Source organism: Miscanthus floridulus, chromosome 4, assembly GCF_019320115.1.
Source record: "Miscanthus floridulus cultivar M001 chromosome 4, ASM1932011v1, whole genome shotgun sequence".
Taxonomy (NCBI): Eukaryota; Viridiplantae; Streptophyta; class Magnoliopsida; order Poales; family Poaceae; genus Miscanthus; species Miscanthus floridulus.
In genome coordinates, this window is record NC_089583.1 from 84,033,720 (window position 1) to 84,059,220 (window position 25,501).

Genomic DNA, 25,501 nt, shown 5'->3' on the forward strand with positions numbered 1-25,501 from the left:
GGAGGACACTCAATATCTTTCTTACAACATTGGATGGTTGCATTTGAGTAAGTCCAAGCCCATTGACTTCCTCTATAAGAATATTCAAACATGAATACATTTCATTAGCACATTCTTTAGGAAGCATTTCAAAAGAGTTGAGCTTTTTCATGACAAGATGATAGCGTTCCTCACGCTCACTCTTTGTTCCCTCATGGAGCGCATAAACGTCCGACCATAGTGCATGGACGTCTTTGTGGTTCCTCACCCGGTTGAACACATCTTTACAAAGGCCTCTAAATATGATGTTTCTAGCCTTTGCATTTCATTTTTCATAATTCAACTCATCGCTTTGTAGGTTAGTAGCATTCCGAGGTTTTGGGAAGCCTTGTGAGGTGGCTCTAAGTATTCCAATATCTAGAGCTTCTAAGTATGACTCCATGCGATTTTTTCAATATGGAAAATCATCCCCCTCAAAGATATGAGGAGGTCCATCCCCGTGAGACATGTTTCTCTAGGCAGTTAAGCCTAAATACGTGAGCATGTGGCTCTGATACCAATTGAAATGATCAAGATGCCCAAGAGGTGGGGGTGAATTGGGCTAATTCTAAATTTCTTTGCAATAATTAAACTCTACGGTTAGCCCAATTAACCCCTTGTGCCTAGAAAGTGTTTCTATTGATCTAACACACATAAGTTTAGCACCCTAAGTTTCAATTCTACTCTAGCATGGCAATTCTAGGAATGTAAATGACAAGAATTGAATTGCTCAAAGTAAATGCTCAAAGTAAAGAGAGAAGAAGGAACGCAGCGATGTTTTGCCAAGGTATCAGAGAGTCACCACTCCCCACTAGTCCTCGTTGGAGCACCTGCGCAAGGGTGTAGCTCTCCCTTGATCCGCGCAAGGATCAAGTGCTCTCTATGGGTTGATTCTTCGACACTCCGTCGTGGTGAATCACCCACAACCACTCACAACTTGAGTTGGGTCATCCACAAGCTCTGCCGGATGATCACCAAGCTCTCCAATCACCACCAAGTCATCTAGGTGATGGCGATCACCAAGAGTAACAAGCACGGACTCTCACTTGACCATGATAAGCCTAATGAGAAGGGTGGATGCACACTTTGCTACTCTTGATCTCACTAATAAGGGCTCTCTTTGGGATTCTCAAATCTCAATCACCTCACTAGGACCTTGCTCTTCTTGGCACTCTCAAAGGTGATTCTCAGCTATTGGAATGAGCAAAAGTACCCCCACACACGAATGGAGGAAGTATTTATAACATGGGCTGAAAAACGAACCGTTATGTGCCTTTGCGGGGTGACCGGACGCTCTAGTCATGTTGACCGGACACGCCGGTCAGTTCACCCCAAACTCTAGTGTTTTTAGTGTGATCGAACGCTGACCTGCGTCCGGTCAGCACTGACCGGACGCGTCCGATCGAGATTTTCCTTCTCTGGAACCTTACTGGAGTGAACCGAACACTGGCCCTCAGCGTCCGGTCACTTGACCTCCCAGCGTCCGGTCGCACCAGACAAAAACACCTCGGTCAAATGAACTGACTGGACCCTGTGCCAGCGTCCGGTCACACCAGAGCCAGCGTCCGGTCAGTATTTGACCCTCCATTCACTTCCAATTCTCGAACATACATGAATGAAGTTTGCTCTATTGGATCTAAGGACTATTTTGGAGCTACCTAGGGCTTGGTTTAGCAAGTGTGCATCACACCTAACTCACTAGACTCATCTAGGTCAAGCTACCCGTCCATACCCCCCTTAATAGTACGGCCAAAGGAAAAACAAAGTCCTAAACTACTCTAAGTGTCTCTTCAACTCCAAACGACACTTAGAACTAGTCCATCCTTAACCTTGTCGTATATCCTTTGAAAACCAAAACGATTTCCATCGTAGGGGCATGAGCGCCATGATTGCCCAATTGATCTCCATTACCGTGACCTAACTCAATTGCCTCTGCAAAACATACGTTAGTAATAGTAATCACGTATTGTCATTAATCACCAAAACCCAACTAGAGACCTAGATGCTTTCAGACGGTTAAATGATAGAGGAATTTGTCTTTGTGATGGTCCTGCCCGGGCTAGCCGACCAGGGGTGACCTAGGGCGGCGGGCGATGGTTGTGTGGGGTGGCGGTGTTGTCACGCTAGTCTGTAGGCGTGCATGGAGGCGGCAGCTAGGGCACGGGGGCACGAGCATTGGGGAGGAGAGGGAGTGAGGCGAGGAGAGGGAGTGAGGCGGTGGCGTAGGAAGAGAAGGGGATAGAGAAAATAGATTATTTTTTCTGCTTAAGATTGAATGGTTACATCTTAAAATTAAAGCGTGGATTAGAATGACGCCCGGAAATTCTAGATCAGACTGGAAGGCGATCGTGAAGGCAACTCAGCCCCCGACCTTGATCTAGGTCATCTTCTCTGGTGATCTGGATCAGCAACACCGGTGACCACTAGGTCTCGGCGCCCACGCCACACCTGCCGACCCTCAGTCGGCGGCGGACACCGCATACCGCCTGTTAGCCGTTCAGGCACCGTCGCCCACAAATTCTCCTAGGGATTAGTGCCACTTAGGTTTCCTAGGTCGGGACAACGTTTGTGTCTGCGCCGTTCTATAGTGCAGTTCACCATTATTTTGCTTTCTAGTCTAATCGCATGGCATCGGAAAGGAATGGCATCGTGGGGGATGGGGGTGTTAGCCCTAACCCTAACGTGACTGATCTCCTACGACGGCTGAATCTAATGGAGGAAGAAGAAGTCGTGGTGTATTTCAGTGATGGAGAGGATGAGGAGAATCTACCGAGTTTGGAATGGGCGGTGGTGGGGAAGGTGCTCTCACCGATGCCCATCCACGTGAATACCATCCGCTCGGTGATGAAGCTGGCCTAGGGCAATCCTGCTGGTCTCAAGTTCTGAGCGATCGGAGGGAAAGGAGACAACATGTTTGTGGCGGAGTTTAGCTGCCGACTAGACATGGAACGTGCCTTGGCTGGGACACCATATGGATGGTGGGACGTTATGCAATCATTCTACAGAATTATGATGAGAAGCTGGCTGCGTCGGAAATTATTTTTGACCAGTTGGAGATGTGGGTACGCATCTTGGATTTACCGCTGGGATGGATGAACCAGATGAGAGGCTCTCGTGCCATGGGTTTGCTTGGACGAGTGGTAAAGATGGATGTGGATACGGATGGCAAGGCTAGCGGGGCTTTCCTGTGGGCTCGTGTTGCCATTGAGATCGATAAACCCTTGTGGCGAGGGGTGCTTCTTCGTATGAGTAAGTCGGAGGAGCCACGATGGTTTCAAGTTCAGTACGAAAAACTTCCGTACTACTTCTTTGCGTGTGGTGTGATCGGGCACTCGGAGTTGGAATGTCTTCATCCGGTGTAGAGAGATGATGAGGGGAAATTACCCTATGATGTTCAGATTAGGGCACCGGAGGATAGAAAGAAGCGTTGGGCATCCTTTGCAGGAGCTGCAGCTGAATCCTTCGGTAGTGGCTCCTCCTCGGCATCAAAGCCACCGAGAACGCGCTTAACCACTCTGGAGACACCCGTTCCTCAATGGGTGGCGATGGTTTGCATCATTCATCGGAATATGTGGGAGACACTGAAGATCAGGAGGTTCAATCTCCGCTCAAGCAGCGGACTGAGGACGCACCCGGAACAAAAGAGAAGCCTGTGACGGGCAAGTAGGCAGCTAGTCATGCAGGAGGGCAGCAGGCCACCCCCAAGGAAGAGGAAGTCGAAGAAGGTGACGAATCCTGTAACCCAAACCCCAGATTTGAATATCTCGGCAACGGTTTCTAGTGCTATCGTATCGGCTGGTCTGGTCACTTCTCGGGTCAGCCAATTGAACACGAGTGGTGAGTGGTGACAGCAGCAGAGGCAACATGATTGAGACTTTGAAGAAACAAAAGAGAGGTAACACTCAGACTGCAAAATCGGCGGCGGCTGCAAGTGGCAGCCCCGTCGGGCGCCATGAAAATCTTATGTATGAACTGCCGGGGTCTAGGGCGATCCGAGACAGTTCAAGAACTCCGTAGCTTGATACAGCTACACCGCCCCTGATTGGTCTTTTTGTCAGTAACGCGTCTTTTCTTTGATTGAGTGGATGGTCTTAAGCAATCACTAGGCTTTCCTAATGGCCTAGGGGTCGGGAGTTTTGGCAGAGGTGGTGGTTTGGCACTCCTCTGGTCACGTGATGTTGATGTGAAGCTCCAGAGCTACGACAAGCTCCACATTGACGTCGAAGTTTTTGACCCGGGAACACAAACTGCTCAATGGAGGTTCACTGGTTTCTATGGAGAATCCAGACGGGAATTGAGGTATAGAAGTTGGGAATGTCTAAAATACCTTAATACTCAAAGTGCTCTCCCATGGCTTTGTGCGGGGGATTTCAATGAAGTACTTGAGGCACAGGAACAATTTGGTGGCCAAACCAGACCGGAACGACAGATGGAAGGCTTTCGCGATGCGGTGCAAACCTGTGGCTTCTTGGATCTGGGATTTATTGGCCTACCTTACACTTGGGATAATAGGCAGCATGGGAGTGATAACATCAAGGTACGACTGGACAGAGGTCTGGTGTCTTTGGCTTTCCTTGATTTATTTAAAGACGTCAAGGTTTGGCATGTGCAAACAACCGAGTCAGACCATTGCTGCCTTGTTCTTGAGTGCACCAAGGGTCGACCGAGGAGGAGACGGGGGAGACGACGTTTCATGTACGAGAATATGTGGCGCCGGGATCCCACGTACATGCAAGCGGTGGAATTGGCCTGGCAGGATCCGGGTGCTCATGTGTCGCTTGGACAGCTTGCAGGCCACCTTGGTGAACTCAGTCGTTCTCTGTCTGATTGGGATTGCACCACGTTTGGGTCGGTTCGAAAGACCCTAGCACAGCTTCGGAAGGACCTTGAGCAGATCAGGGGACAATCTATTGGTGCTGGGCCTCCCAACGAGGAACGACGTCTGATGAAGTAGATTTCAGAACTGCTATCTAGAGAAGAAGTGATGGAGAAGCAGAGAACTTGTATTGATTGGCTTAGGGAGGGTGATCGCAACACTACATTTTTCCAAGCCAAGTCAAGGGAAAGAGCAAAGGGCAATCATATCAATTCTCTATATCGAGATGATGGAACAATGGTGACTGAACAAGCTGATATTGAGGGCGTGGCAAGACAGTTTTATGCCGAGCTTTTTACTGCCAAGGAAGTCTTGCAACCTGAGGCAATCCTAGACCACCTAGACCATGTTCCGATCAAAGGCATGGAACAAATGAATGACAAATTGTCAAAACCGTTTATTGCAGAAGAGGTCCAGCAGGCGCTGTTTATGATGGGTGCCAATAAGGCCCCCGGTCTCGACGGCTTCACAGCCGGTTTTTATCAACACCACTGGAAGCTGCTATGTCCGAGTATTACAAAAGGAGTGCTGGATTTTTTGAATGGGGTGAGATGCCAGATGAGGTAAATAGTACTACACTCGTTCTCATTCCGAAAGTAAAGAATCCGCAGATTATGAAAAACTTCAGACCAATCTCTCTCTGCAATGTCATCTATAAGTTGTGTTCCAAAGTTCTTGCCAACAAATTGAGGGGCTTCCTAGATGAGATTGTGTCTGAAGAGCAGAGTGCCTTCGTTCCTGGAAGGCTAATAACGGATAATGTCTTAATAGCTTATGAATGCACTCATTATCTGAAGAGAAAAAAGGGCAAGATGGGTGCATGCGCGGTCAAGCTTGATATGGCCAAAGCTTATGACCGGGTCGAATGGGAGTATTTGAAGAGAATTATGTTGACATTGGGCTTTTGTGACACATTTGTGTCGCTGATCATGAGATGTGTTACTTCAGTCTCTCTGTCAGTACAAGTTAATGGTGTTTTGACTGACTCTTTCAGGCCAAGTAGGGGGATCCGCCAAGGTGATCCTATATCCCCCTATCTTTTTCTTCTTTGTGCTGAAGGTTTGTCATGCTTACTGAAATCGATGGGGCCGGTGTATCTCTCCAGAGGTGTGCACGTGGGTATCCATGCCCCCTAGATCTCGCACTTACTTTTTGCAGATGATTGCATAGTCTTTTCAGAAACATCGCAAAGAGGGGCCTCACGGTTGCAGGAGCTACTTGATATCTGTAGTCGTGGATCAGGTCAATTGGTAAACCGGGACAAGTCAGCGGTGATCTTCAGTAAAAACTGCATGGATGATATGAAGTTGGAGGTCCAGCAGTCACTGAACATTGAGCAAGAAGCCCTGGCTGAAAGGTACCTGGGCCTGCCCACGAATGTGGGGCGTTCCTCCTCGGAAGTCTTTGAGTTTATACCGACGAGGATAAAGAATTTGATTGGTACATGGAGTGCAAGGGAGGCTAGCTGTGCTGGGAGGGAAGTTCTCGTGAAATCAGTTGCCCAGGCAGTCCCAACCTATTCCATAAGTTGTTTCCTACTATCAAAAACGACGTGCAAGAAGATGCGTTCTCCCATTGCAAACTATTGGTGGGGAAGCTCAGCGGACAGCAAGCACATTCACTGGCTAAGCTGGGATCGACTCACATATCCAAAGGCTCTGGGAGGAATGGGCTTTCGAGACATGAGAAATTTCAACTTAGCGATGCCGGGGAAACAGGGATGGAGATTGATGACTAATCCAGACAGTTTGTGTGCTAGAGTGCTTAAAGGACGGTACTATCATGATGGCAATTTTCTGACAAGCACTAGGAGAAAGCATGCAAGCCATACATGGCGAGCCATCCTTGCAGGTCCGGAGGTCTTGAAACAAGGACTCATCAAAAGGATTGGCAATGGAACCTCGACACACATTTGGCGAGATCGTTGGCTCCCAGATCATTTTGGGGCCCCACCATTCACGCCAGAGGAGGGGCAACCGGTGTCAATGGTGTCTGAACTGTTGTCGGAAAAAGGACAGTGGAATGAAGAGGTTATCAAGCAGTCCTTCATCCCGGTCGATGCTGTAGCTATCCTGCGAACACCGGCGTGAATCCATCATGATGATGTGTGGGCATGGGAACCGGAGAGGCATGGTTTCTATTCTGTCCGGTCTGCTTATAAACTGTTAGACATGGCTCGCATCAGGGATAATGAGGGGCCTGAGGCAAGTACTTCAGAGAACACAGTATGGCGAAAAATCTGGAAACTCAAGGTGCCACCAAAAATCAAGCACTGAAATGGCTACAAAAATAATAAAAATGAAACAACATGACTGAATCTCTGAAATAGAAAATGAAACACCGAAATAGCTATCAAATATGACTGAAACTGAACCTCTGAAACTGAAAAATGCAATAGCTACCAAAAAAATGAAAAATGAAAAACTAAAACTGAAACTGAAACAACAGGATTGAATCTCTGAAATAAAAAATAAAAAAACTGAAGAAAATGAAATTACTGATTGAAATTAGAAACTGAAATTACTAATTGAAATTAGAAACTGAAATGACTACATAAAATTACAAACTGAAATGGCAAAATGAAAATAGAAACTGAAATTACTAATTGAAATTACAAACTGAATTAAGAAGGGTCAAGAGGACGAGAAAAAATTTATCAGCATTATTAGTATTCTCGTTATCAAATTAAAACTTGGTTCACAGCTCATCAGCTCAGTGACTTCATGGTCTTTTACTTTGCTATATATATAGAATAGTGTCGTGCTGTTTGTTGCACAAGAACCTGATTCAGTGATTTACTGGGTTCTAGGTTAGTTAGCTATCTCGCCTATTTACCACCCCTGCATTCCCATTTAACTATTTGGTCTTTGAATGATTCATCATTGATTTATGAAACTATAATGAATTGCTAACTGAAATTAAACTGAAAGTACAAACTGAAATAGCTAAATTACAAACTGAAATGAATAATAGTAAGTTGATAAGATGATAGTAGTAATTTGATAAGACGGCCGATGACAGCTGATGAGAGGATATTTGTATGTGCATTCTGAAGTGACAGCAGGAGGAGGTTGCTGTAGTTCACGTGCTCAAATGCTAGAGCGACTCCTCCCACCCCGTCTGGTCGTCTCCGTATGGCTGCTGATTCCATCCTATGATGATTACGAATATCAGAGTTCAGTCTTTGTGAGTTCAAGCTGAAATCCAGGGACTATTAACCTCGTGTTAGACTGAAACAATATATAGCAAAACTGAAATTTAATTATAAACTGAAACTAAAAGAACACTACAGGCTATATGACCTTGTGTGTGGCAAGTTTAATTCAAAGTATGTAGCAAGTTATATTTTGAGCAAGTGGCAAGTTGTCGTGAAAATGAAAATTCTGAGAATTATGACTTTCAAACACTTGAAAATTAAAACTGAAATTAAAAGAAATAATGAAACAAAAAACGAGACTAAATTCTTTAAAAATTAATCTCAAAACTCACTGAATCTCAAAACTCATAACACTGAATAAAAGAAAAAAAACAAAAAAAAAACAAAGGATTGAAAAACTAAGGGTGCGCTTAGATCCAAAAAATTTTGGATTTTGGCTCACTGTAGCATTTCGTTTGTATTTGGTAATTAGTTTCTAATTATGGACTAATTAGGTTCAAAAGTTTCGTCTCGCGATTTCTCGACCAACTGTGTAATTAGTTTTTTTTTCGTCTACATTTAGTACTCCATGCATGTGCCGCAAAATTCGATGTGACAGTTACTATGCAAAATTTTTTGGCAACTGAACGGGGCCTAAATCTAGAATCTAGTACAGTTAGGGGGCACACAGTGGGAATGGTATTGTCAAACTGCCATCCTTCATTTATGGCCTACAGTTCAAATTCTTCGGCGAGTTAACCTTCCCCAGTTGAACAATTGCAAGCTGCCAAGCACAATCATGTTACCCTAGTACCATGCATACCGAAATGAAAAATAGAAATAAAATACTGAAATAAAAGATTGAAAGAAAACTGAAACTGCATATAACAAGAACATACATAGAAACTAATAATTAGAAGCTAAAAACTGAAAAAATACTGAAAGGAAACTAAAATTGAAAGCTAACAAAAATCATACAACTAACAGGAAAACTGGAAAAATTAAACACTGAAATAGCTACCAGAAACTACTTTAAGGAAACTAAAATTGAAAGCTAACAAAAATCATACAACTAACAGGAAAACTGGAAAAATTAAACACTAAAATAGCTACCAGAAACTACTTTAACCATTCCCCAGTTGAACAATTGTAAGCAGCCAAGCACAATCATATTACCCTCTAATAACTATAAGCTAAAAAAACAAAGCAAAATGAAAGCTAACTGAAACTGAAAGCGAACACAACTAAAAACTGAAAAAATTAATGGGAACAGGGCATGCTTAGAAGCTAATAATTATAAGCTAAAATTTTGATTGCACGGATCACAATCGCAACCGATGCAAAGATGTGTTTTTCTTTTCACTGATGATGGTGTGCTGTCGTGGACGCTGAGGACGACGAGCAGGAAGCAGCCACAGCAGCAGCTAGATCAGGCATCTTCTCCGTGGCCTGCAACGCGTCTCTGATGGACGACATCTTGCTCGGCGCCATGGCGCAGCACGCGGCGCCCAGCCGGAGGCAGCTCGCCACCGCCTCCTCCTGCCCTCCCATCACCTGGAGCGCCTGTGCCTTCTCCTCCGCCGCGCACTGGCACAGCTCCAGGCTCGTCAGAGCGCGCCCGGCCACCAGGTCTAGCAGCAGCACACCGAACGAGTACACAACCCACTTGCCGCTCGCCTTGAGGCTTCTCACGTCGGGGCAGATGCAGAAGAAGCAACGATCTGGACGCGCGGCGGAGAGAGGGGAGCCCTTGCTCCGTCGTCGCCCGCTACAGCGTACCCCCACCACCGCTCGCCGGCTAGGGTTCCGACAGCAACACCGGATTCATCGCCTGAACGAAAAGGGAGAAGAAGCGTTGAGAGCTCGGGAAGGGAAGGCCGCAACGTGGGGGAGATGGGGTCTGCTGGGCCGGGCCGTCGCGGCCTAGTGTCGCGCACTGCAGTGTAAAGATGGCAACGGGCGTGGTGCCCGCGGATACTACCTTCTTACGCCCGTGCCCGCCAGCTAAATCTCTCGCCCGCGCCCGTGCCCGCGACCCGCCACGGGCAACAAACCACGCCCGCACCCTCCATCCGCGGGCATGCCCGTGTGCCCGCCAGGTTGAGCATATACATAAATCATAGTGCATTACAAGAGATACGAAGATACATATTCACAACAAATCGTGTATATATACATATATTTGCTTGTAGGTCCCACATGTCAGACCTGTGGAGCGGGTCTGGCGGATAAGCGGGCGAGGATAGCAAATTTCTTTGCCCGCGAAGAACTATCCTCTGGGTTCAGGATGGTGCCCGCGTCCGTGCCCACGGGCAAGAAGTGGTGCCCGTATCCTTGCCCATCGGGTTCCATGCCCGCGGGCATGCGGGCATTCTGTGCCCGTTGCCATCTTTACTGCAGTGGGAGCGCGACCGGTCGCCTGATAGACTTTGCGTTCTTATAACAAAAAAGCATAGTAAAACTCTTGTTAAAAAAAAAGAGCCCACCCCGGAGAAAGAAAAAATTCAAAGCCCACCCCAACAGGCCTTCATAAGGCCCATAAAGCCCAATAATAATTACCATTTCGAACCGACTCCTCCTGTTTCCTCCGAAAAAACCTCGCCTCCCTTCCCCTCCAGGCCTCCAATCCGAATCTCCGACGCAAACCCTTGCGTCGTCGGGTCACCACCCAAATCCCACCACCCCAATCCGCCGATCCGCCGCCGCCATGTCCCACCGCTCGGAGCGCCGCCTCGCCTCCGCCGTGGTGCGCCTCCCCGACCGTTCCAGGGTCTCCGGCTCGCCATCCCTGCGCCGCCGCTCGCAGTCCCCATCCCCGCGCCGTGACCGCCGCCGCCGCGACCGCTCCCCGATCCCTTACCGCGATCGCTCCCCAAGCCCTTATCGAAACCGCCGCCGTGACCACTCCCCGAGCCCTTACCACGAGCGCCGCGGCCGCTCCCCGAGCCCCTACCGCGACCGCCGCCGCCAGTGGTCGCCCTACCACAACGACCGCGGCCGGGACCGTGACCGGGTCCTGCCCGTCCGTAGCGGCGGGGGCGCCTGGTCTGACGAAGAAGACGACGACAAGGAACTCCAGGGCCTCAGCTACTTCGAGTACCGCCGCCTGAAGCGCCAGAAGCTCCGCAAGAGCAAGAAGCGGTGCATCTGGAACATCACGCCCAGCCCGCCTCGTGTTGAGGGCGACGAGGAGAACTACGGTTACAGCGACGTGGAAGAGGAGAATAAGGTATCTCCGAAGGGCTTGCCGGAGGCTAGCGAGGAGGAGAGCAAGGATAAGTCGGAGTCTGAATCCGGTGAGTCTGATAGCCTGTCCGAGTCCAGCGAATCCGAAGCTTCTAAGAGGAATAAGAAAGGGAGGAAGAACAGTCGCCGTAGTAGCAAGCGCAGCCGCCGGCGCCATCGCCACCGCCCATACAATTCTGAGATTGAGGATGATAGCGAGAGCGACGATGATTCTGTGGGCTCTTATGATTCGGAGGATTCTAGGGATAGGAGCAAAAAGAGGTCGCGTAGGCATAATAGATCTAAAAAGAGGGGCAGGAGCTCCAGGAGGAAGAAGAGGAGGAGCCAGGATACAGCCTCCGAGCAAAGCTCTGAGGAGGAAGTGGAGGAGGATAGTAAGAAAAAGAGTAAGAGCTCGAAGAGGAGGCGTAGCAAGCGATCTGATTCCGAAGAATCAGTCCCTTCTGATGCCACCCCTGATGATGTAAAAGAAGTTGAAGAAACAAAAGTTCAGGAAATTGATCCAGAAGCAATCAAGTTCAAGGAAATGCTTGAGGCCCAGAAAAAGGCTGCCTTAGAGAATGATATGCCTGTTGGTCCAATGCCACTTCCACGCGCGGAAGGGCATATTAGTTATGGTGGTGCATTGAGGCCTGGAGAAGGTGATGCTATTGCACAGTATATTCAGCAAGGGAAGCGTATCCCACGACGTGGTGAAGTTGGTCTGTCTGCAGAAGAGATTTCGAAGTTCGAGGATTTGGGGTATGTGATGAGTGGCAGTAGGCACCAAAGGATGAATGCTATCCGTATCAGGAAGGAAAACCAGGTTTACAGTGCTGAGGATAAGAGGGCGTTGGCCATGTTTAACTACGAGGAGAAGGCGAAGCGGGAGCACAAGGTTATGGCTGACTTGCAGCGCTTGGTGCAGAGAACCATTGGCCACGATGTGGGACCTTCGCATGATCCATTTGCTACTACGGATGGTTGAGTAATGATTTCTGGATCAACTAATCTCCTATGTCATGTGTGCTTTACCTGTTTGTGTTTCCTTCCCTCTGTTGTAATTAGTGTTATTGAACTTGCCTAGTTACACTGCAAATTTCTTATGAGATATTGCATGAGAACCAAAGTAAAAAAGAGAATATTGTTAGCTTGTATCTTGTATGGGCAATATTTTTGTTATGATGGTTCGTTGTGCTTACATTTGCTGTTATGTTTCCAAGCTGCTTGGTTTTACCATTGAATCTTAGGATTTTTCCTTTCTCCTTTTGGGGGTGAATGGGTGGAGTTAGCACACGGCCATGACATAGTACCTCGTATTCTGTTTCTACCATATGCAATTTTTCCTATGGCTGTGGCTTCATCTATTCCTGTGCATCACATTTTGTTAGTTTGTTGTACAGAATTTCACAGCAACAGCTGCAGCACCAACGCCGCAAAAAATGCAGCCGAGCAGGCCGAATAATGAACTTAGCTAATAGCTACCTTGTATCCCTTTTTTGCAACATGCCAACTTGTAGTGATGGATTTTAGTAACTTATTTAGAAACCAACAATACCGTTCTTCACCTTAATTCAGTTTCAGTATGGAATCTTCTTCTTAGATGAAAAGTTCTTGTGTATGGGATCTGATAGCTGCACTGCTCTATTTTATACTACATGCCTGCTACAACTAGGTGCCTGTTTGGATCACTTGGACTAACAACTTACAAAATAGTCCTAGTTCATCCAAGCATATAGACTATGGGTGGATTATACTTTAGTCCAGTCCTCAACTAACAACTAGTCCATTAGTTGCGCAATCCACTTAAATGGGACTAATAGGTGTCCATAAACTTTCAGTTTTGGGATCTAAACACCACCCAAATAAACTTTAGTTGTCTAAACTTTAGGCGACTAATTTTTTATTTGAACTAACAACTAGTCCTTGGCAATCTAAAAAGGCCCTAGACATTTTGATATTCGGTTAGCATAAGTTTTTAATTTTGATTTCACATATGCAAGGTGGGTTTCAAACTCTTTTCTACGCTGCTGATGGTTATGGAACTTGTGAAGAAACTTCATAAGCAGGCTTATTGGCTCATAGCGCACATTTCTTGTGCTTATTTCAGCGAGAGTTGTTATTGTTATTAGTTGATAAGTTTGTTTTGGCATTCATCTTGATTGGTCATTTCAAACAATTTTGGGCAGTGTGACTCCAACTTGTGCTTGAGAACCAACAATTGTTTTTATTCCCTGGTACCTTTCGTCTTTTTTTAAGCTTATACTCTTTTCAGTTCCATAGTTCTTGTTTGGACTGCGATACAAACAGCAATAGTTGTTTTGGAGATCCTATCGTGGTCCAAACAAGAAGTTTGCTCTCTCGATCCTTGTCCAGCCGTTTGCTCTCTGCTGCTGTCTGTATATTCATGTTCATAATCGTCTTGTTCGCTTGGGCTTGTTTGGCTGATAAGTCATGGCTAAAAGTACTGTTGGCCGATTTGGTGTGATAGAAAAATATTGTTCGTTGGCTGAAAAAGTACGGCTTATAAGCCAAACAAGCCCAAGAGAAAAATACTATGTTTATTGTCATAGCTTGGCAGCTAAAGCTCGTTCTCGGCGCCCAATTAACAATTTTTTATAAGCAGTTTAGTACTTGGCATTGGTATAAACACAGTTGATGTCTTGATGTATATAATTGCACCACAGCATAACCAAATGTCCAAATCCCACTCCTCTGAATGGTGTGGAATGACGGCAGTGTTTATTCCAAGAACTAATCTAGGAAGCTCTTGGGACTTTGGAGTACAGACAGTAACAATCACTTGAGGTGATACTTACAGTACACCAGGATCGGCTCGTCCACAATCTAGTCAACGACTGCGCCGGAGCTAAGCCACCGACTTTGCGGCGAGCGGCTAGATCTTGCTGTGCCCTCTAGGGTCACTGGTCCGCAAGGAAAGCAACCACTCGATCCATAACCTCAACCGCCTTGTGGCTGCCGGGGTTGAGGACGAAGAAACCGTGGCCCTCACCTTCTGTCTCGAGCCACTCCACCTTCCCGCGCCACCCGCTGTCCCGCACGGCCTCGCAGTATGCCGGCCCCCTCGGCGCCCTCGGGTCCAAAGACGCCGTGCCGACGAGCAGCCTCTCACCCACTAGCTTCTCCAGGCTCGGCGCGCCGGCCGCCATGGGGTTAATCCTTGGATCGTCCGCCCCGCCCGTCGCGCCCGGGAAGATGACCGCCCACCTGTTATTGTTAGCTCGCCAGAACTCTCCTTCTTCTACCTCCATCTTCTTTTCGCCGGAGAAGGAAGGGTGGAGCAGGACCACGCCTTCTACGCGCGGCGGCTCAGCGGCTGGCAAACCGCTCACGCCCACGGAGACGGCCATGTTGTGGACGATGTTACCGCCGGCGCTGACGCCGACCAGGAAGACACGGCCGAGGTCGCCGTGGTCGGACAGCCACGGGTCCGCGCCCGAGACCGCCCACTTGAGTGGCTCCCTGGACAGGTGGTAGGTAGAGCCGCACGGTGGCGCCGGTGGCGCCGTCGATGACGACGTCTTTGGATGCCACGCCCGTGTCCGCGTCGAAGCCGGCGGGCACGGTTTCCAGGCGCTGAGCAGCACGTTCGACTTGGCCGTCCATGTATAGTCGGAAGGAGCTGCAATCGAAGGCGATCACTCTGCTGCTGGAACTGGAATCCATTGCCCGGGCACCTATAGCAAACTGCGCGGCGGCGTGCACTGGAGTGGCTGGACCGGAAGAAAGGCTATCCTTCTTTGGATCTGCATCTGCAGCTGCAGGCGGTAGAGTATTTTATCAGGATTCAGGATCCTCTCCGCTGAACACTGTTTCTCCGCTAAGATGTGCCTAGCTTTGTCGTTGCCTCGTTGGAATCAATTCTCACGGTACGGCTGGGCTCCAAGAAATTGGCTGTTGGCATCGCTGAAAACAGACAAGCTGAAAAAGAAGTGTCGGATGATTTACTCTAAAAGAAAAATACTGTTTCTTCGCTAAACGGGTACGGCTGATAAGACAAGAAAAAGCATTGTATGAGTATGACGCACAACTGAGCTGTCACCAAACAATTGGCTGTTATGTTCAGTGCTCCGTCATTCGGTTGCTCAGCGATGCAGGTGGCCAGGTGGGTAAGGGTCTGATTGGTTTGCGGTCAAAATTAGCATGACAAGCAATTGGCAAGTTAAAATTAGGTAAAAATTTTGCTATGAATTTGGTAAGCCGAACGTGAGAGGTTGATAAGTTTTGGTAGCAAACCAATCAATAGCTAAAATCATGGCATACTAATTCTTCAGTTTGGTAAATTTTGGAAGCCAACCCATCAGATCTCACGATTAGGTTAAGGAGTCGCTTACGTGCGGTACCTAAAACAGATTTTTAGTTTTGGATTGGCACAACTGCTAACCCATGTGATCCATGAGATGTGTGACCAGCTTTGCTTGGCCTTGCTTATCCAGGCGAGACTTGTCTTGCCCAATGAGGAGACAGGAGAGCCGATTCGGTTCTCCCAAAATAGTAAGGAAAAAACTCGCTTGCACGAAAATCGAGGCAGTGGAGTAAGGTCTTCCACAGTGTGAAAGTAGAGCTAGCAAAAAAAAACGAACCCCACCGCCACCGGGAGCGTTCTTCAGTTCTTGCAGCGTGTAGCATCACTGGCGGGACCCATATGGAAGATGAAAGAAATACACAAGACCCACTAGCTAAACCCAACTAGTACTCTACATCAGTCAGAGAAGTACACACGAAATTCTATTCTATTGTTTGGGCATCGGAGCAAGTAGCTGCCCTGCTCCTTGTTTTTCTTGCACCAGTGAAAGCTGCAATCACTTGCTACAGTGGGAAGGAGCGATTGCCAAAGTCTCCTCCTCTGCGAGCACCACTCTAGCCTCACGCCGTGGAGGACGTTATGGAAACCAGACGGCTCGTTCAGGTCTTGTTTAAATTCAACCTAGAGTTTTAGGGTGTCACGAAGGGTATTATATAGAGGTATCGTATAAGTATAAGTTGTTCGGATATTAATAAAAAACAAATTACAGAAACCATCAGTAATCCGCCGGATGGATTTATTAAGCCTAATTAATTTGTCATTAACACATGTGTGTACTGTAGCACCACATTGTCAAATCATGGACTAATTAGGTTTAAAAGATTCGTCTCGTAAATTAGTCGCAAACTGTGTAATTAGTTATTTTTTTAGTCTATATTTAATACTTCATACATGTGTCAAACATTTGATGGGATATGAAGTAAATTTTAGAGGAGAAACTAAACAAGGTCTCAATCGTTCTGATCACTTTCTTGCTAGGCGAGTTGAGGTAAAGATTCTTCGGTAGAACCAAACGTGCCTGAGGTAACCCGAAACACCAAGTCATATTTGGTTCGTTTGTCTAAAACTTAGCTAAAATTAGTTAAAAAATACTGTTTTAACTAAAATGTTGTGAGAGAAAAACACGATTCCAACTAAAAAAAGAAACCCAACTAGCCAGAATTAAGATCAGCCGAACGGGGCAACGGTGGGAAACTGGATGCCGAGGTTGCCTGACCGATCGCTGCACTGCTCGCCGAGCGGCCTGGTCGTACATCGCCTGTCGCAGCCAGGGAGAAGCTCGCCACCCGCCTGTGCGGTCGGGGTGGAGCTTGCCAGAGCAGCCTTGGTAGAGTGGTCGGGCGGAACTCATGTATTGTGGCTCCAGTGCACGGGCACAAAGTAGGCGTTAACGCTGCATCCTATGCGGAGGTGCTAAACAGCATTGTACCGGATTGCAGACGATAGTAGGGAGAGGGGGAAAAAAAAGATGTGAAACAATGCGTCTTGCATGGAGAGCGATTGGGTTACCTAATAACCCACGCCGCTCGACACCGAAGTTGAGTGGGTCAGTCCAATAGGTAAATTACACTAGGCTTCATATTTTGGGTACTAGACTTCATATTTTGTAAGTGTCTTAGGGCACGTTTAGGCCGCGGGAAATTTTGGGTTTGGCTACCGTAGCATTTTTATTTGTATTTAACAATTAGTGTCTAATTATGGACTAATTAGGTTCGAAAGTTTCGTCTCGCGATTTCTTATCCAACTGTGCAATTAATTTTTTTCGTCTATATTTAATACTCCATGCATGCGTCCAAAAATTCGATGTGATGAATAAAAACCAAAATTTTTTAGAACTAAACACGCCCTTATTGAGGATTTTATCTTCAAACATTTGAAATTAGATTCAAAGGGACCTACTCAATCAAGTGATTCAACGAGTGTGCAGAGTGAGTCTCTTATTTTACTCTACTATCAAATGAAGGACCGCATATTATTCACCGAAAAGGCATCTATGTCACCATGTAGATACTTTATCATGTTAGAAAGAGGATATATGAATCCTAAGCCTAGGTGGGATTTAGTAATGTGTAGGATTTTATGAAAAACACTAGTAGAAAACAGACATTTGATCGAAGGGCTAAATTAGGCTCTAGTCCCGGAAAATATTACGCTCGGGACTAGAGAGACCTTTAGTCACGATTGGTGGCTCCAACCGAAACTAAAGGTCCCTACCCAACGGCTCCTGCGCCAGGCCGTTGTGGCAGGGGACCTTTACTCTCGGTTGGTGGCTCCAACCGGGAATAAAGCTCTTGTCCCGGCTAGTGGCGTGGCCCGGGACTGGAAAGTGACCTTTAGTCCCGGTTGGATCCACCAACCGGGACTAAAGGTCTCCCCTATAAATCCTGCTGGCTGTCTTCTTCCTCCCCGAGCCCGCCCAAGAGCTTAAGTTCAAATTTAAGCAGTGTTCTTGCTCTTTCTCCATCTATTCTTCGATTCCTCCGTCGATTCTTCGGTTCCAAAGGTTACCAACTTCATACTCTCATGTTTCACCATTGTCTTATCTCATTTTGTTCAATATATATATATGGTTCTTTATTGTGGTTTTTTTTCATTTGTACGCAATTTGAGCTCAAATCACTTCAAGCTTGCATATTTACATGAAGGAAGGTTAACGTAGCTATTAAAAACTAGTATTCACCGTTCATTTATAGCATGCATAGCACACTTCATTGTTTAGAGATATAGAGAATTTTAGAGTTTTTTTAATTTTATTTGTTTATAAAATGAGAAATTTATAGTGTATTAAAAAATGAGTATAGAGAGTAGATGGCAACTGCTTCCGGGTCTTCGGCCTCTCATGGGTTTCCAAAGCGACTTAGGCCGGGCCTCCCACTCATTGCATGCGACAAGTGTTGTGATGAGACAAAGATTATGATGGAGTACCGAGTGAAGAAGGAGGGTCCCAACAAGGGTCGTATTTTCTACAAATGTCCGGATCACAATGTGAGTTATTTTATCGTATTTAATGACTATGGTTAGTTTATACCTATTTTTATGATGGTTGTGATTAAAGTTCTAATTTTCTGTTTTAATTTCAGTGGGATGGCACTGGATGTTCAGGTTTCTACTGGGAGGAAGAGTATGTTGAACTCGTGCAAAAATATTTTGCACAACAGGTAGATATGGCGGCTAATGAGGTAGTGATCCAGCCGAAGAAGCCCAAAAATATTGAACAAACGGGGGATCTGTCTGTTTTAGTTGGGATTGGTCGTGAAATCCTTGTGCTGCAAAAGTGCATTTTAGCTTTAGTGTTTTAGTGGTAGTTGGGATTGTCTACATTGTAGCGAGGCTTTCTTAAATTTATAGCTTTTGTGGTGGTATGTATGTTGTATAATAACTAATTATGTTCTAGGTTTTAATACGGTATTTATATCATGTAATGCAGATGAGTCGGTATTGGATATACAATGCTGATCGTCTCTCCCAAGAGTTCATGGACGGCGTGCATTCTTTGTTACGTGCGGCCGAGGCAAACAAACGCGATGGTTTTATGTGCTGCCCATGTGCCGTATGTAAGAATACGATGGAATATGCTAACTCAAAGACTCTTCATTCACACTTGTTCAAGTCAGATTTCATGCCAAACTATATTTGTTGGACGAAGCACGGAGAAACCAGAGTTGTAATGAAAGAAGGTGAAGAAGAACAATAGGGCGATGATGACATTTTTGTTGAATATGGTGCCTTCAATGATACTGCAATGGGGGAAGCTGAAGAAGAGATGGGGGCAAAGGAGAAGCCCACTGAAGAAGAGGTGGGGACAGAGGAGAAGCCCACTGAAGAAGAGGTAGGGGCAGAGGAGGAGCCCGCTGACGATCTTGGTCAGGCCATTCGTGACGCACAAAGAGAATGCAAAAGTGAAAAGGAGAAGATCAAGTTTGACCGCATGCTAGAGGATCACAAGAAATTGTTATACCCAACTTGTGATGCGGGGCAGAAAAAGTTAGGTACCACATTGGAATTGCTGCAATGGAAGGCAAAGAATGGTGTATCTGACAAGAAATTCGTGGAGTTACTAAAAATCCAAAAGAAGATGCTTTCGAAGGATAATGAATTGCCCAGCACTACGTACGAAGCAAAACAGGTAGTCTGCCCTTTAGGATTAGAAATCCAGAAGATACATGCATGTCCTAATGACTACATCCTCTACCATGGCACGGAGTACGAGAAGTTGGATGCATGCCCTATATGTCACGCGTCGCGGTATAAGATCAGGCAAGATGACCCTGGTGATGTTGAGGGCGAACGTCCCAAGAAGAAAATCCCTGCCAAGATTATGTGGTATGCTCCTATAATACCACGCTTAAAACGTCTTTTTAGAAATAGAGACCATGCAAAGTTGTTGCGATGGCACAAAGAAGACCGTAAGGTAGACAATATGTTGAGACACCCTATTGATGGATCCCAGTGGAGAACAATCGATAGAGAATTCCCCGAGTTTGCAAGTGACACAAGAAACTTAAGGTTTGCTTTAAGTACGAATGGTATGAATCCTTTTGGGGAGCAGAGCAGTAGTCACAACACTTGGCCTGTTACTCTATGTATCTACAACCTTCCTCCCTGGTTATGCATGAAGCGTAAGTTTATTATGATGCCAGTGCTCATCCAAAGCCCAAAGCAACCTGGCAATGACATCGATGTGTACCTAAGGCCACTAGTTGAAGAACTTCTACTTTTGTGGAACAAGCCAGGTGTACACGTGTGAGATGAGCACAAGCAGGAGCACTTTGACCTGCGAGCATTGTTGTTCGTAATAATCAATGATTGGCCAGCTCTAAGTAATCTTTCAGGACAATCAAACAAGGGATATAATGCATGCACGCACTATTTCGGTGACATGAAAGGTATATTCTAGAAAAATGTCGCAAGGTCATGTACCTTGGGCATCGATGATTTCTTCCTGCAAATCACCCCGTAAGAAAGAAAGGCAAGCATTTTAAAGGTAAGGCAGACCACCAGACCAAGCCTCACAACCAAACTAGTGAAGACGTCCTCGATATGGTCAATGATGTGAAAGTAATATTTGGAAAAGGACCTGGCAGCCAACCTGTTTCGAAGGACGCCAACGGTCACGCACCCATGTGGAAGAAGAAATCCATATTTTGGGAGCTACCCTATTGGCAAGTCCTAGAGGTCCGCAGCGCGATCGACGTGATGCACCTGACAAAGAATTTTTGTGTGAACCTGCTAGGCTTCATGGGCATGTATGGGAAGCCTAAGGACACAATTGAAGCATGACAGGACTTGCGGTGTTTGAAAAAACAAGACAACCTGCATCCAGAGAAGACAGATGATGGACACCAGTACTTAAGTCCTGCCAGCTACACTCTTAGCAAAGAAGAGAAGGACAACATATTTGAATGCCTAGATAGCATTAAGGTACCGTCTGGATTCTCCTCGAATATAAAGGGTATAATAAATATGCCAGAGAAGAAATTTGGATACTTAAAGTCCCATGACTGCCACGTGCTCATGACTCAATTGCTTCCAGTTGCATTAAGAGGAATTCTACCGCCAAATGTACGTCTAGCCACCGTGAAGCTATGTGCATTCCTTAATGCAATTTCTCAGAAGGCAATCGATCCAACGGATCTAGCGAAACTATAGAATGATATGGTTCAATGTCTTGTCAGCTTTGAGTTGGTGTTCCCTCCTTCCTTCTTTGATATCATGACACACCTCCTAGTTCATCTGGTCAAGGAGATTACTATTCTCGGTCCTGTGTTCCTACACAACATGTTTCCCTTTGAGAGGTTTATGGGAATCCTGAAGAAATATGTTCACAACCGTGTTTGGCCAAAAGGAAGCATCGCCAAGGGCTATGGAACAGAGGAGGTCATTGAGTTCTGTGTTGACTTCATTCCTGATATTAACCCGATTGGTGTTCCTGAATCGCGACACGAGAGGATACTAAGTGGAAAAGGGACACTAGGGAAGAAAATATATATTGGTAAGGGTGATGATTATTTTAATAAAGCACACTATACAGTTCTACAGAACTCCTCTTTGGTAGATCCGTATATCGAGACACACAAGAACCTCCTCCGATCTGAGTTCTCAGGGAAGTCTGAAGCATGGATTACGCGTCAGCACATGGAAACTTTCAGCGACTGGTTGCAAAAAGAATTTCACGTTGATGAGAGTATTGATAAGGAGCTGTATTTGTTGGCTAGGCAGCCATCGTGGCATATCCTCACATACAAAGGGTATGAGATAAATGGGAATACATTTTATATAGTAGCACAAGATAAAAGGAGCACCAACCAGAACAGTGGTGTCCGCATAGATGCCACCGACCCTAGTGGGAACAAGCAAACATACTATGGCCGCATAGAGGAGATATGGGAACTAGACTATGCATCTCATTTTAAGGTACCTTTATTCAAGTGCCAGTGGGTAAAGACGACTGGAGGCGGCATAGCAGTCGACAACTAGTATGGAATAACAACAGTGGACCTCAACAATATTAGGTACAAAGGCGAACCGTTTGTTCTTGCGAAGGATGTGACTCAGGTGTTCTATGTCAAGGACATGTCTACAAAACTGAAGAGAGGGAAAAACGACAACCACCCAATCAATGATGAGCCAAAGCATCACATAGTTCTTTCAGGAAAAAGAAACATCATCGGAATCAAAGACAAGTTAGACATGTCAGAAGATTATAAAAAGGATGACCAAATTTCACCCTTCATAGTGAACAAAGACCCTAGCATCTAGCTAAACGATGAGGACACTCTATGGTTACGACACGATCATAACCAAGGGACATCTGTCAAGAAGAAGTTCATTACTGTGCCCGCTTGATATATATATATTGATGTTCAATAGTGTGTATTAGAGATATTATGTAATAATTGTGAATTTATGTTTGATGTTGAATTATGTCACGTTGAAATGATGTGAAAACAAATTTATGTTTGATGGTGGGATTATGTCACGTTCAAATGATGTGAAAACAAATTTCCAGTCGAAACACAAGAGTTTTTTTGAATTTAATTAAACACTATATTTTTGCATTATCGAAATAGTAATTTAAACACTATATTGTGTTTTAAAACTTGTTAAAAAAAATTAAAACTTTAGGTCACATAATTTTCCTGTGTGCAATAAAGCAAAATAGAATCTATATTTTTTTAAAATATTTTTATGTCTTTTATTTAATTTTCTGTGCAATTAACTATCCTTTTATCATTTATATAAAAAGAAATATATTAAAATCCTAATGAATTAGCGGGCAGTGAAACTGCAGTTTGGCCGCCCGCCAAAAACCTTTAGTCCCAGGTGCCACCACCAGCCGGGACTAAAGATTACCTTTAGTCCCGGGTGCCACCACCAGCCAGGACTAAAGGTGTGACCTTTAGTCCTGGGCGTTAACAGGGCCCGGGACTAAAGGGCCTTTAGTCCCGGCTGGTGGTGGTGTTTGGGACTAAAGGTCCTCTCCCTTATATAGCCTCTGCACCCGCCCCGGCCCCTCTTCTTCCTCCTCCCCGACGTCGCATTCCCTGACTAAGCGCGCTCACCGACGCGCCGCCCCCCCAACCACCCCGGTCTATCCCCGCTCCGCCACGGCCGTCCCCGCCCTGGCCCTGCTCCGCCGTAGCCAGCCCAGCCTCGCTCCGCTGCGGCTGTCCCTGCCACCGGACTGGTGCCCTGCCCCCTGAACCGCTGGATTGGAGGAGAGGAGGAGTAGGGCAGTAGAGGAGAGAAGGGAGGTGGAGGAGAGAAGGGAGAAGGAAGAAGGAGAAGGGAGGAGAAGGAGAAGGGAGAAGGAAGAAGGAGAAGGGAGGAGGAGGAGCCTCGGCCGTCGGCCACGCCCCTCACCGCCTCGTCATCACCGCCTCCGGACACCCATCACCGTCGACCCCTACGTACGTCGATCGTCACCGCCGACCCCTACGTACGTTGATATGTGTTTGTATGTGATATATGCAGAGGAACGCCTCATTGTGTTGTATGCGGAGCAACGTCGTCGTTGTGTTGTATGCGGAGCAACGCCGCCTCGTTGTGTTATATGTGGAGCAACACCGCCTCGTTGTGTTGTATGCGGAGCAACGTCGCCCTGTTGTTGTATATGCGGAGCAACACCGCTCCATTGTTGTATATGCGGAGCAACACTGCCCCGTTGTTGTATACCCTAGCGAGAACGACAATTCACCCTAGCGAGAACGACGATTCGCCCTAGCAAGAATGACGAATTCGCCCTGTCGTTCTCGCTAGAGCGAATTGTCGTTCTCGCTAGGGCGAATTCATCATTCTCGCTAGGGCGAATTCGTCGTTTATATGACTTGTTTACATATATGACTTGTTTATATGACTTGTTTACATATATGACTTGTTTATATATATGACTTGTTTATATGACTTGTTTACATATATGACTTGTTTACATATATGACTTGTTGACATATATGATTGTTTACATATATGAATTGTTTATATATATGACTTGTTTATATGACTTGTTTATATATGTGACTTAGATTATTTTGTTTATGACTTATTGTACATATATGACTTGTTTATATATATGTGACTTAGATAAATTTGTATATGACTTATTGTATATATATGACTTGTTTATATATGTGACTTAAATTTTGTTAAATTTGTTAGATATGGCTTCCTCGGGAGACAACATGGAGGAAGAAATGATGAATATTATTGCCAATGCTGGTGAGCAGAATGTTGATGACGGAAGTCAATACCTAGCTCTTGAAAATGAGCAAGAAAATGTTTTGCAAGAAAATATAGGCGAGGTATATATACTAAATATATATTATATGTGAATATTGTATATATTTCTGTGTACAAAAGATATTTATTTATTATTTTTTTATATGTAGCCCTCTGGATCGGTGACCACAACGGCGAAGAGCAAAAATGTTCGAGGACCGAAGAAACCACTGGAGGGCCGGTATATAATATCGGAATTCAACATCGAGACAGGCGAACCACTTGGTCCACATAAAAGGAAATTTGTGGAACACTATGGGTACCTTGTAAGGGACAGAATTCCGATCAGTATCCGTGAATGGAAGAAAAAGATCAACGAGCCTGATGTTAGTTTTGTCTCTGATGTTGACAAGAATTTGCTCTAGAATGATATCCTTGCCCATTTCACATTGAAAGCGGATGATTCTGATGATATCAACGATGATGAATTGAAGGAGCTAGTTCGATCATGGGCTATGAAGAAGATGGCCACACAATTCCAGACTTGGAAGAAACACCTATACAACACATACATCAAGAAGAACGAAACGCCAAATTTCAATACTGCTACAGGCCCGATCTTGAAACAGAGGCCCTATTGGAATGATTTTATAGAGTACAAGACATCAGCAGAGGGTGAGGCACGGGTGAGAAGGAACCAAGAGAATGCCCGAAAAAAGGATATACCACCATGACATGGGATTAGGTGGCTACGATACTACCATTCCAAAGTGGCAAAAAATGGAAGCAGACATTATTACCAAGGGAATCAAACCAGAATCAGCCAAGTGGCCCCCACGCTCGAAGAATTGATTTTTTGGTCATGGGGGAAGACTCAACCCACAGACTGGCCTGGCAGTGTATGGGCAAAAACTCGAAATAGCAGCATGCTGATTGGCTTTTGCTATAGAAGCTAAAGAGATTGGTGTGTTCAAGCCCAATAGAGAGAAGGATGAGTTGACGTATGCCATCGGGACTGCTGAACACACTGGCCGAACCAGAGGCTTAGGACGCAACACTCCATGGGTTCATGGTTTCCCTAATGACAGGGAACCTACCGAAGCCGCCAGAGAAGCAAGAAGGAGCAAGCAGCGCGGGTGACAATGTTGGAGGAAATGGGGCTTGAAGCAAAGGAGCAAAAAAAGCAATGAAAGCAAGAATGCAG

At 45.8% G+C, this 25,501-nt stretch overlaps 2 protein-coding genes and 1 pseudogene across 2 annotated transcripts; 2 read left to right on the forward strand and 1 right to left on the reverse strand.

Annotated features, from left to right (window-relative positions):
* The first annotated feature begins 5,002 nt into the window (after positions 1-5,002).
* Positions 5,003-6,984, forward strand: LOC136548729 (uncharacterized). The gene is made up of 4 exons (XM_066540152.1): positions 5,003-5,457; positions 5,889-5,953; positions 6,074-6,399; positions 6,913-6,984. Exons 1-4 carry the CDS (start codon positions 5,003-5,005, stop codon positions 6,982-6,984), a joined length of 918 nt encoding a protein of 305 aa, XP_066396249.1.
* A 3,623-nt stretch (positions 6,985-10,607) lies between these two features.
* Positions 10,608-12,412, forward strand: LOC136551906 (uncharacterized). Its single transcript, XM_066543435.1, has one exon. The coding sequence runs from the start codon at positions 10,738-10,740 to the stop codon at positions 12,241-12,243; it is 1,506 nt and encodes a 501-aa protein (XP_066399532.1). The 5' UTR covers positions 10,608-10,737; the 3' UTR covers positions 12,244-12,412.
* Positions 12,413-13,944: 1,532 nt separating this feature from the next.
* LOC136551907 (2-hydroxyisoflavanone dehydratase-like) lies at positions 13,945-15,144 on the reverse strand (annotated as a pseudogene).
* Positions 15,145-25,501: the final 10,357 nt, after the last annotated feature.